The 12378-nt window shown below is 42.7% G+C and overlaps 1 protein-coding gene across 1 annotated transcript in view; it reads right to left on the reverse strand.

The window, feature by feature from the left end:
- Nucleotides 1-691: 691 nt before the first annotated feature.
- Nucleotides 692-12378, reverse strand: part of LOC148047032 (vomeronasal type-2 receptor 26-like) — a 36504-nt gene continuing 24817 nt past the window's right edge. Inside the window, exons 6-7 of the mRNA XM_087707689.1 lie at nucleotides 4246-4370; nucleotides 692-947 (exon numbers count right to left, since the gene is read on the reverse strand). Coding sequence (XP_087563815.1) covers nucleotides 692-947; nucleotides 4246-4370 — 381 coding nt within the window. The remainder of the gene's footprint in view (nucleotides 948-4245; nucleotides 4371-12378) is intronic.

The following is a 12378-nucleotide window of genomic DNA, read 5'->3' on the forward strand; positions in this document are numbered from 1 at the left end:
AACATTTCAATCACTACTTTAAAAAGAAGTCAGTGTTCAAGTGGTGAATGCAGGATTGAGTGGGGAGAGGAAAATAATGTGGATGTCAGGGTTCCAAGTAATATATCCCATTCAATAAGAACTCCAAAGCAGGCAAGTTCCTCAAAGAACATTTTATTAGGACATATCAAAGTGGCACCTTCCTGGTGGAAAACCGGCTCTAAGTTGGTGCTGATTCCTCCCCCAATTAAAGTAAACCTTCATCACTTCCCCCAAGGTCTCAGTCACATGGTCCGATCAACATACAGTCCAGTTGAAGGATGACCTCAATCTCCATCCTACAGACACCTTCATGGATGTCCTTGATTCCCAGGGGAAAGAATTTTATTTAGGCTGCAACACCTCAACTAATCTCTACATACACCCCCTCCCTAGCTGTGTCCAGGCTGTGTCAGTACTAAATCAGTGTGTGGGGGGGGAACCTCTCCAGAAACTACAAAAAAGAAAATGGCCAGAGTTCAGCCAACTTCAGGGTTGACAGTGCTTTTCTTTTGAGGTTTTTTTTCTCTGCCCCATCATTAGATTTGAACTTGACCCAGAAAAAAAGGGAACAATGAAAAATCAACATGATTCAAGAAATTAGATACTGTAGGTCCTGAAATTTAGGAGAAAGTGAAATAAGGAGAAAATAAGAGTGTTAGAACTGAATAACTTACATGCGAGACTGACTATAAGGAGCCAGGTTGAAAGGCAGCATTACAGGTGATAGCTTTGATGCAGAGACGACTATACTAATGAGATGGTCTCCTGATTTGTAATAGCTCAGTGGATGTTTTCCATGCTCGTTCTTAAAATTCAGCAGGCACTTCATTCTAAGCTTCCCAATGACTGGCTGGGATACCAGCTTCACCAGAAGCAGGAGCAGGAGCTCCATAATTCCTAGGCCTGATTCAGCCCGCTTCCTGATTCTAAGCAAAAACAACAAGAAGAGATTGAAGAATTCCAAGCACTCTAACAGGTGGAAAATGCCAGTGGCTTTCCTGATTCAGACAGAGACTGTGCTTCACTTGAAAGGAAAGGAAGGCCCCTGCCTATCCCACAACGGGTGCCATGCAAAGCATGCCATGAGACATTTATTATGCACTTTTCTACTGCAAGATCCCTTTCCAGTTACTTCAGTCTGATGTTTACATCAAAGGCAGTCATGGCAGAAGTAGCAGAAGGTGGTGATAATCACAGTGGAGAAGCAATTTGTCCTCTGGGGTTTCTGAACATCTTCTGGACTCCTGTGAGAAAGGGGAGCTAGAATAAACCATCTTAATTAAAAAAACTCACCTACATCACTGGAGCTGTTGTGGTCATTTTGTTGGGATTCAGCCAGTTTGGACTGGTTCGAGTGAATCGGATGCTAATTTTACAATTCATCGAACCAATAGTTGTAAATACTGGCTGGCCGCACCCACTCTTCTCCTCCCCTCTTTTCATTAAATTAGACATACCCATTTTCTTCAACTGTTCTTGATATGTTTTAGCCTTCAGTCCTCTAATATTCTTTGTTGCTCTTTGCACTTTTTCTAGAGTCTCCACATCTTTTTTATATCGTGGTGACCAAAAGTGAATGTAGTATTCCAAGTGTGGCCTTACCAAGGGATTATAAAGTGGTATTAACACTTCATGTGATCTTGATTCTATCCCTCTGTTTATGCAGCCTAGAACTGTGTTGGCTTTTTTGGCAGCTGCTGCCTACTGCTGGCTCATAACTAAATGGTTGTCCACTAGGATTCCAAGATCCCTCTCACAGTTACCTCTATTGAGCAAGGTGCCACATATACTGTACCTGTGCATTTTGTTTTTCTTGCCTATGTAGACCCTTACTTTTTTCTCCATGGAATTTCATTTTGTTAGATAGTGCCCAATGTTCCAGTTTGTCAAGATCCTTCTGTATCTTAAGCCTATCTTCTGCACTATTGCTTATTCCTGCCAGCTTGGTGTCATCTGCAAATTTGATGAGTTCCTCATTTATCCCCTTGTCCCCTGGAAAACAGCACTGAAACCGCTTTGGTCGCATTGACCGATGATCTCTGGAGGGCCAGAGATGGAGGCCATGCATCCATCCTGGTTCTCCTTGACCTCTCAGCGGCTTTCGATACCATCGACCATGGTATCCTTCTGCGACGACTGCGGGAGGTGGGGGTGGGAGGCACTGTTTTGCAGTGGTTCTCCTCCTACCTCTCGGACAGGTCGCAGTCGGTGTTGGTCGGGGGGCAGAGATCGTCCCTGAGGCCCCTAACATATGGGGTGCCGCAGGGCTCAGTCTTATCCCCCCTACTATTTAACATATACATGAAACCGCTGGGCGAGATCATTCAGAGGCACGGGATAAAATACCATCAATACGCGGATGATACGCAACTGTATCTGTCCGCCCTGTGCCAACTCAATGAAGCGGTGGACGTGATGGACCAGGGTCTTGAGGCCGTTAAGAACTGGATGAGCGCTAACAAACTGGTACTCAACCCGGACAAGACCGAGTGGCTGTTGTGTTTCCCTCCCAACAATTTGGCCGATATTCCAACACTCAGGCTGGGGGGGTCAAATTTTATACCCCTCAGATAGGGTCCGTAACCTAGGAGTCCTCCTGGATCCACAGCTGACTTTTGACCATCAGTTGTCGGCTGTGACCAGGGGGGCATTTGCCCAGGTTCGCCTGGTCCGTCAGTTACGGCCCTACCTGAACCGGGAGGCTCTCGCAACAGTCACTCGAGCCCTTGTGATCTCTAGGCTGGAATACTGCAATGGGCTCTACATGGGGTTGCCCTTGAAGTGCATCCGGCGACTGCAGTTAGTCCAGAATGCAGCCGCACGAGTGATAGTGGGCGCACCGCGGTTCGCTCACATTACACCCATCCTCCGCGAGCTGCACTGGCTACCTGTCGATCTCCGGGTGCGCTTCAGGGTATTGATGACCACCTTTAAAGCACTCCATGGTAGTGGATCTGGGTACTTGAGAGACCGCCTTCTGCCGATTACCTCCCTTCGACCGATTAGATCGCACAGACTGGGCCTCCTCCAGATTCCATCTGCCAGTCAATGTCGACTGGCGACTACACGGAGGAGAGCCTTTTCTGTTGTAGCTCCGACCCTGTGGAACGATCTCCCCATCGAGATTCGTACCCTCACCACCATCCAGACCTTCCGCACGGCCCTTAAGACCTGGCTCTCCCAGCAGGCCTGGGGATAGGTTCTTAATTTACCCGCCTGAGTGTTGACTGTTGAATGCAAGTTGTGTTTTATTATTTTATTTTGCTCACAAACTGTTTGTCTTTTGGTATTGCACCCCTTTCCCTGTGATTGTAAGCCGCCCTGAGTCCCCTCAGGGAGAAGGGCGGCCTATAAATCTTAATAAAATGTCCAAAAAAAAAATGAAGATGTTGAAGAATACTGGGCTTATAACAGAGCCTTGAGGTACTCCACTGCATACTTCTCTCCATATAGATGCAGTTCCATTGAGGACTACATATTGAGTACGGTTGGTCAGCCAGTTACGAATCCATCTGGTGGTGATGCTGTCTAACCCACATGTATCTACTTTATCTAGTAATAGGTTCTGTTCTACTTTATCAAATGCCTTACTGAAGTTCAAGTAAATTAAATGGACAGCATTCCTCTGGTCCACTAATTTTGTCACTTTGTCAAAGAATTCAATAAGATTAGTAGTTTAGGCATTAGATTAGATTGCATCAATAGGGTCTAGGACTGTTCTCCTTGTACCCTTCACCACCCCTTTTTGCCCCCCAGGTTTCTGCCCCCAGCCATTAATCTCTATCACTTCGCCTCCACTGATAAGACCCTATCTGTTCCCGCCAGCCAATGGGACCCAGCATCTTTAGTCCCAGGCCTTTCCTCATGGGCTTCTGGGAGAAATACTGTTCACCCTGGGCTTTTGGGCTCAGGTGACAGTTCACCACCAGCGAATCAGAGGAAGGGAAGGCAGAAAGAGAGAGAGAGGGAGGGAGAAAGTGTTCCATTTGGAGTTTCCTCTCCGAGGTTTTGTTTCTCTGCCTAGTTGCCTCGGATCCGAGCTAGAAAATCCTTTTCATCCCCTCTCCCAAATACACACTGGCCACAGGAAAGTTAAAATGATGACTTTCTATTTGTCACAATTCCACAGACTCTTTCTCTGACCTGTATGCAAAGCTCTTAATATTATAATTACTTTAGTCATATAATCTAACTAGATTGTAAAACTCAGTCATATGCCCTAACATAGACAGATTCCTTTCTGGCAGTGTTTCTCTTTTGTTACTCTTGATTGCCCGATTAACAGCATAAAAGGTGTGAGGATTGCTCTGATAGTTTGAGTTACCAGAGTGCCAGTTGAGTGCCAATTCCTGCAGGAAATGGGGATGGCATTTAAAAGCATGAAGGATCCAGATCCCAATGCAGGAAGGATACCACTGACTGCAGGGACATGCTTTTGCAGAGGCACATGTGCCACAAATGCCCAACAACCAAATGCTCAAAAGGAAAACAGCTTTACAACAGCACAATACATATACATATTACAATAGAACAAATTCCTATAACATAACAAGTTTATACTTCATGTGATAATATGACATGAAGTTATATGTAATATGTTACATATTATCACATAAATTAATATGTGATAATATGTAATATAACATTACTTTTTATTTAGTACCATTTCCTTAATTTTTCTCTCTCTTTTTTTTCAAATGATAGAATTCTTTCTATCATGATGAATGAGGGGTGCATATTTAGCAGGGATAGTTTGGAGGACCATGATATTTGCAGACTTATTATGAGTGGTGGCTGGCACAGAGGATGCAATGACTGCCATCCCAAAAGGCCAGCAACTTGTGTTGCAAACAAACAAACAAATAAAATATCAGTGGGGCACCTTGACTCATAAGCATTTAAAAATGCACTCAGGTGTAAAGGAGGGAGGGAAGAAGAACAGCTTCAAAAAATAAAACAAGCAATCCAAAAAGAGGCACTTTGAGTCAATACTCCAAAATATCAGATTCCACTCAGATGGAAGCAAATTCTCCAAAGGCAGCTATCAGAGACAAAGAAACAAACAGTGACATAGGATGGAACACTTTGACTCCAACATCAAAGAGGGAGGGAGGAAGAACAGCTTCAAAAATAACAAGCTAAACAATTTGTTATTACTTATTGAGGTATGTTGAGTCAAATCAAAATCTTCCTAACTGAATTGAAGGGGCACCATGTAAATGAGTACATAGTGGTGCTTCTTATTTAGTACTGTAGATACTGCAACCACTGTTTTTGTAGCCTCCTATTCTTTTTTTTTAAAGATTTTATTAACAAACATGTAAAATACACACACACACACAAAATTTAGACATACACCACATTTATACAATACAATAAAACAGGAACTTCCTGTTCTTTATAATAGCAATTTATCAACCGATACCGCTCACCTTATATTATTTCCCCTTCTATTGTATTTCATTTGGATTTCACAATTCTTAACCCTCTTATTTTACTCATAACTATTATTTTTTGCGTTTTCTTATACTCCTTCATTGATTTTTGTTTCTTTCCTCCATCCACCATACCATTTATCCCATATCTGGTAGAATTCTGATTCTTCTTTTACCTGGATTTATTTTGTTAGTTTGTCCATTTCGGCACAGTCCATAACTTTTCTTATTATTTCATCTTCGCTTGGGATTAATTTGTTTTTCCATTTCTGTAGCCTCTTATTCTAATGGTCCAAATCTCTCTCTCTCTCTCTCTCTCACACACACACACACACACACACAGACCTAAAAATGATTGGTTGGCATGAGCAAGCATTAAAGTCTGATTGTAGTATGAATGGTGTGTGCGTGAGATGCTCCAGGGAATGATAAGTGGATAAGCTCCTCCCTCTGCCTTGTAGCCCCTCCCCCTATTGCAGCCTCAGTTCCGTGAAGCTTCCCGGTGGCCGCCCGAGAGTGGCAGAAGAAAGGGCGGGGATGGCGATGCCTCAGGGAGTGATAAGTGGAAGGGATCCGGAGACCTGTGATTGCCTATATGTATCCCCTTTCTTCCCAACTCCTTCTGGGTCATTAAAGGGGAGCTTTGGTTTTTCTGCTCATTTTAATGATTTTTTTTCTTCTCTTCTGAGAAATTCAGGATAAATGGGTGACCTTCTTGTGCACCTTTATCATTCACTCTTTTGATTTAACATACCTCATTAAGTTTGTTTTATTTTGAAGCTGTTTAGCCTATTATTTTTGAAGCCATTCTTCCTACCTCCCTCTTTGATGTCGGAGTGAAAGGGCTCCATCCTATGTCACTGTTTGTTTGTTTGTTTGTTTGTTTGTCTCTGACAGCTGCCTTTGGAGAATTTGCATCCATCTGAATGGAACTTAATATTTTGAAGTATTGACTCAAAGTACCTCTTTTTGGATTGCTTATTTTATTTTTTGAAGCTGTTCTTCTTCCCTCCCTCCTTTACACCTGAGTGCATTTTTAAATGCTTATGAGTCAAGGTGCCCCACTGATATTTTATTTGTTTGTTTGTTTGCAACACAAGCCTTTTGGGATGGCAGTCATTGCATCTCCCTTCTTGAAATCCCATCACTCTCCATCCATCGTGGAGGAGTTGAGGGAAATGAAATATTAAATAAGAAGTTGGAGCATTGCTACTGCTCAACAGAGGACAAATGCTTTCAAACACAGGTTAGAGGCACTGGTAAGGCACACTTTATGGCAGTGAGGCAATATCCAGTATTTCACCCTTTCTGCTTACTCAGATAGCTGTCTGATGACCCTGTTTCATTTGACACAAGTTGTCTTGGATAGCAATAGCACTTAGACTTATATACTGCTTCATAATGCTTTTACAACCCTCTCTAAGCAGTTTGTAGAGTCAGCCTATTGCCCCCCAAAAATCTGGGTCCTCATTGTACCAACCTCAGAAGGATGGAAGACTGAGTCAATCTTGAATGGGTGAAAATTGAACTGTCGAAATGCAGTTAGCAGTCAGCTGAAGTAGCCTGCAGTACTGCACTCTAACCACTGTGTCACCTCAGCTCTTAGATAATGATAGAAGTGGCTCAGATAATCTTTCCAGGAGTATTTGGCAGACATCGTTCAGCATCTGTTGGACAATCTATGAAATTTGCTTGCAATTGGATGCCACTCTTGTTTCACATACAGGAGATTCCCAGGGAGGCATTTTGCCTGGTTATCTGAGAACAGCTTAAACCTCTTGGCCCTCAGGAAGCAGATAAGGTCATTAGGACTATGAGTTGGCCATTTCTTTAGATCCATGAACCTCCTAGGTTCATGGATCTAAAGAAATGGCCAACTCCTAACCTTCTTTAGATCCATTAAACTGACCTAGGGTGATATCTTGTGAATGGGTTCCAGTGGAGGTCAATGGTTCTTTGAATGCGAAGAATTCAGGAGCAGATATGGGATAGAAACAGCATTGGGGTGGAGGTTGTGCATCCATTCCTGCCTTACATGACCTATCTGTGGCCTTGGACAACTTTGGCCATGGTATCCTTCTCAATCATCTCAGGGAATTTGAGCTAGAATCAGAACTGAATAAGCTTCTTAGATGAGAAGCAAAATATCTTCTTCCTCCAGGAAAAAACATGTAGTCCGATTGCCTTTGAGACAACCATAACCTGGATGACTGAGAATCTCCATATAAATTGGTCTTGGGCTGGTTTGCGTCCTGAAAAGAAGGACTACGGGAGACATGATAGCAGTGTTCCAATATCTCAAGGGTTTTAGCCTGGCTGAAAATTATGGTCTGAAAGGTGCTTAGCTGCTGTCAGAGTGAATAATTACTGAAGTTAATTCTTAAAATGTGCCAGGATCATTGGCAGTAGCTGAACACCAAATTTCTCTGAATGAATTCATGGAATTCTTTTTAGAAAATTTATTTTGATAAAAGGGAAGGGAGTTACAAGAATTTGGGTCATTCAGCCATTTCCCACTTAGAAACATCTACATTTGATTTTCTTGACTGACATACAATCAAAGTGGACATAATTCATATCATTTTTTTAAAATATAGGGAAGATTTCAATTATTCTGATATCATAATGGTAGTATGTCTAATATTTTGCATTTATTCTGGTAGTAAGCTGCTCTTTTGTATTCAGGTCTGGCCTTACAATAATAATGTAGCACTTGGGCATGAAAATGCAACCCATCAGACCAGCACTGGAGGCTAAGATGGAAAAGACCTGCACAGCCACCATGTATTTTCCTTTGGTGCTCAGGTAAGTTGGGACAAAAGACACCCAGACACTGCAGAATATCAGCATACTGAAAGTGATCAGCTTGGCTTCGTTGAAGGACCCAGGGAGATTCCTAGCCAGGAAAGCTACTGTGCAGCAAATGGCAGCTAGGAAACCCATGTAGCCAAGGACAACATAAAACATGGTGACAGAGCCTGCGTTGCATTGAAGGATGATCTCTCCAGGCTGAGAGTGGAAGTCAGAATCAGGGAAAGGGGGAGAAACTGCAAGCCAGATGGAGCAGATGATAATTTGGACAGCGGAACAAGAAAGGATGATGGTGTTGGCCAAGCTCTTCCCCAACCATCTCTTCACTCGATTTCCTGGCTTTGTGGCCAGAAAAGCCAACACCACCGTGATTGTTTTGGCCAAGAGAGAAGAAATGGCAACTGAGAAGACAATGCTGAAGACCATTTGTTGGAGAAGGCAGGTGGTTTTTCTTGGTTGACCAATGAAGAGAAAAACAGACAAAAAGCAAAGCAGGAGGGAGACCAGGAGAGTGTAGGAGAGGTCTCGATTGTTTGCTTTGACAATGGGAGTTTCTAGGTATGTGATGAATGCAATTAAAACAAGGCCTGTGGTTAAGAACAAGAAGAGGGCAAAGGAGACTAGGAAGATTCCCAGATGTTCCTCATAAGACAAAAACTCTATTCTTTTAGGGATACACTGGACTTGATCCTCATTTGGATATTTATCATGTGGACAATGGGTGCATTTTTCTGTGTCTGGAGAAAGAAAAAGTGATGCTTCTGTTATATTCTGACCTTTCAAATTTCAAGAAACACCTTCTGTTGATGAGAGCTAATACTGAGATAGAAAAGCCATAATAAATGAATCCACATATATTTCCTTTTTTATTTAAAATGTTGGTCTAGCTGATCATGTTTAGCAAATTTAGGGCATCCTACAACCCAGCAAGCCCTCCCCCTATATACAGAAGTATAAAAACAACAGTGAAGTAAAACTCAAAAGAGAAATAACTGGTGCCAGAATCAACCTTCAGTGATGCAGTCCACCACATTCTCATCAAGCACTGACTTCATCATATCCAAATGTCTGGGAGAAGAATCAGGTCTCTTGAAGGTTAAGAGGGTGCCTGAGCAGGGAGTTGGACTAGAAGACCTCCAAGGTCACTTCCAATTCTGTTATTCTATTCTAAATAGATCCCATCTCTCACACTCTCATCCTTCAATGGAGTTTATATTGAGTCCTCTGTTTAGAATTCTTTTATTCCTTGAACCCAGCAAATCTCCCCCACGCCCATCAGCCTTCCAATAAGGTCTTTCTGGATTTCTTGCTATATGGTCTTAATAAAAATGATCTGATCAATTGATTGATTGATGGATGGATGGATCTTTTGGCCTGTTAGTTAAAGTTGGTTTGGTCTGTGAATGAAAGTACATAATAAAAGTGAATACAGGTCATTGACCAAAAAACATTTCTCAAGTTTAAAAGAATCCAGATGTTCCTAAGAAAGATAAACATGGAAGGATACTTCCAAACTGAAGTGTGGAAGAGATTGTTCCTCTGCAAGAAATAATGTCATTTGATCTCTTCCTACCTCAACATTCAAGATCTTTTTATTTCTCCCATTATGGAAAAAATGAGCATGTTGAAAATGAAGAACAAAATAAAGTTAAACTCAGAGGCATCTTTTAGCATGCACATTAATTGAAATGCTCTGGATGGATCCAGTTCCTTTTCTTCTGATGTCACTGACCTTCCTTAGTGGAGATGGTCCCCTCTGGACAAGGAATGCAGTCATAGCAGCAAACTGGCTCTTCTTCTCGAGCCCTCTTGACAAATCCAGGATGACAACTTTCCACACATTTGGACTGAGGAAGAGACTAAGAAGAAGAAAAACAAGAAAATACCAAAGAAAATGCATTAAGACTCTCCATCCATTGGAAATATATATAAAAAGAAGACCATTAAATAAGTAGTCTCTGGGTTTCACAAAGGTGACTGAATTTTCTAGGTAAAGGTAAATCTTTCCCTTATCCAGTCATCTCAGATTCTAGGGGGTGATATTCATCAGCATTTTTTGGCTAAGAGACCTAGTGTTGTTCAAAGATGTTTCTGTGGTCATATGGCCAGCATGCAGGGGAGGCTGCTGGGGGTTTGCATGGGTTCAGGTCAGGGTGGGGGGTGTTCCAGCAGTCACTAGTGCCAGTTCGCTTATGGTCACACCACAATAAAAATTATTCTGTGCATCTGCAGAAGTAAAAAAACAATGATGGCATTGCCTATGAGACCACCCAAAGAACCGGTTTGGGGGTGTAGCAGGCCTGGGTTGCTGCCAGTTCCAGTGACCCAGGCTGCCAAACCACTACAGATTCAGGCGAACCAGCCCGAAGTGGTAGGAATGCACTACTGGTTTGGGTGATCTTGTAGCAAAGATTCTGTGCAAACCCCCAAATCCCACTCCTGGATGGCCCCACCCACCTCTCCTTGCCTCTCCCACTTTACCCCTCTCCTCCCAGGACTCTCCATGCGTCCCATTCATCATGCTAGGTAAGTGCCCACATGGAGGCTCGGGAAGATGGGGAAACGGGCAGGGGTGGGTTCCTGTCAGTTCTAACCTCTTCTATACAAGATGTTCCACAAGTCTACAGTGCCATTTAGAACCGGTTCCAGCTCCCTCCCCCCATCGTCTGCACATTATCATCTTCCCGTAGAGATCCAGACTCTTCCGGCCTTCCGTAAAGCTACCAAGACCTGGCTGTTCCGGCAGGCCTGGGGCTGTTGATTAGTATCCAGCCCCATGCTAACAGTATGCATGGTGTGAAATTTTAATCATTGTATTCTTATTTTAATTTTTATATATGTTTTTTGTCTTGTTGTGAGCCACCCAGAGTCCCAAGGGAGTGGGCGGCATACAAATGTCAATAAACTCGAAACTCGAAATCAAGATGAAAAGTGAGAAGAGGAATTCTGAGAGTTGAAGTCCACAAGTCTTAATGCTGTCAAGTTTGAACCACCCCTGGGGTTTTTTTCTAAAGGTTTAGGATTGAAAAGGTCTTGCAACTTGACAGCTTTAAGACTTGCGTGCTTCAAATTTGGCTCAGAGTTTCTGAGCCAACATTTTGGTTGCTAAGCAAGAGCATTTTTTAAGTGAGTTTCACCACATTTTACAAGTTGGCCACACCCACCCAGTCACATGACTGCCAAGCCACTCTCACTCAGTCACATGGCTGACAAGACACTCCCACAAATCAGGCCACACCTACAGAAGAGGTTCTAAAAAATTTTGAAACCCACCACTGGAAATGGGCCTACCGGAGGTTCTGGAAGTTTGGAAATGGGCCTGTTTCCAGCCTTCAGAGGGCCTCCCGAGTCTGAGAGAAGCAGTTTTTGCCCTCCTGGAGTCTTAAAGAAAGACTCAGAAACCTGGAAAGGGCAAAAAAACGCCCTCTGTCGTGGTGCAGGAGGCCAACTAGGCCACACCGACCATAGCCAAAACCACCCAGCAATGGGGCAGTGAACCAGTTGCTGCAATTTTTGAAGCCCACCCCTGACAGCATGGCTATACTCCAAGGGGCCCAGAATACGGTTACCTTCCCACCTAAATGGTATCTATGTATTGGGACACATTTGCCTCCTTTCAAACTATGAGATGGGCAAGGGATGAGGCAAGCAAAATTTCTGACTAGTTCCATATGCTTCTAACAAATAAAAGTATTAGCAGATTCCTCCTGTAGTTCTTCTCTTTTGCTTCTGACAGATCACATTGTAACCAAGGAATTTTTCTACTTAATAAAGTCTGGTGGATGGAATTAAAAAAATAGTAATATATTAAATGACAACTAGTGTGAACATTCTCATGGCCATATTAACATGCATTGCGACATTTTACATATCCATGATTCTAAAAGTATGATGTTGCATCATAATAAAATTATGTTGAAAAATATATTTTACTAGTATCTATCACTTAGATATATTAAAATAGAATAAGCAGGCCACCTCCAGTTTTGATTCAATTTCATCAGATTCATTCCAAATCTAAACTCAGTTACTGTTCAACAAAATTGCTTTCTCCTTTGCTATTTGAGGACAAGGAATATGTGGAACTGATGTTAGCAGCACCAAAATCTCC

Source organism: Thamnophis sirtalis, unplaced genomic scaffold (genome assembly GCF_051295495.1).
Source record: "Thamnophis sirtalis isolate CommonGarterSnake01/CBP01778 unplaced genomic scaffold, rThaSir2_p1.2 scaffold_3, whole genome shotgun sequence".
Taxonomy (NCBI): Eukaryota; Metazoa; Chordata; class Lepidosauria; order Squamata; family Natricidae; genus Thamnophis; species Thamnophis sirtalis.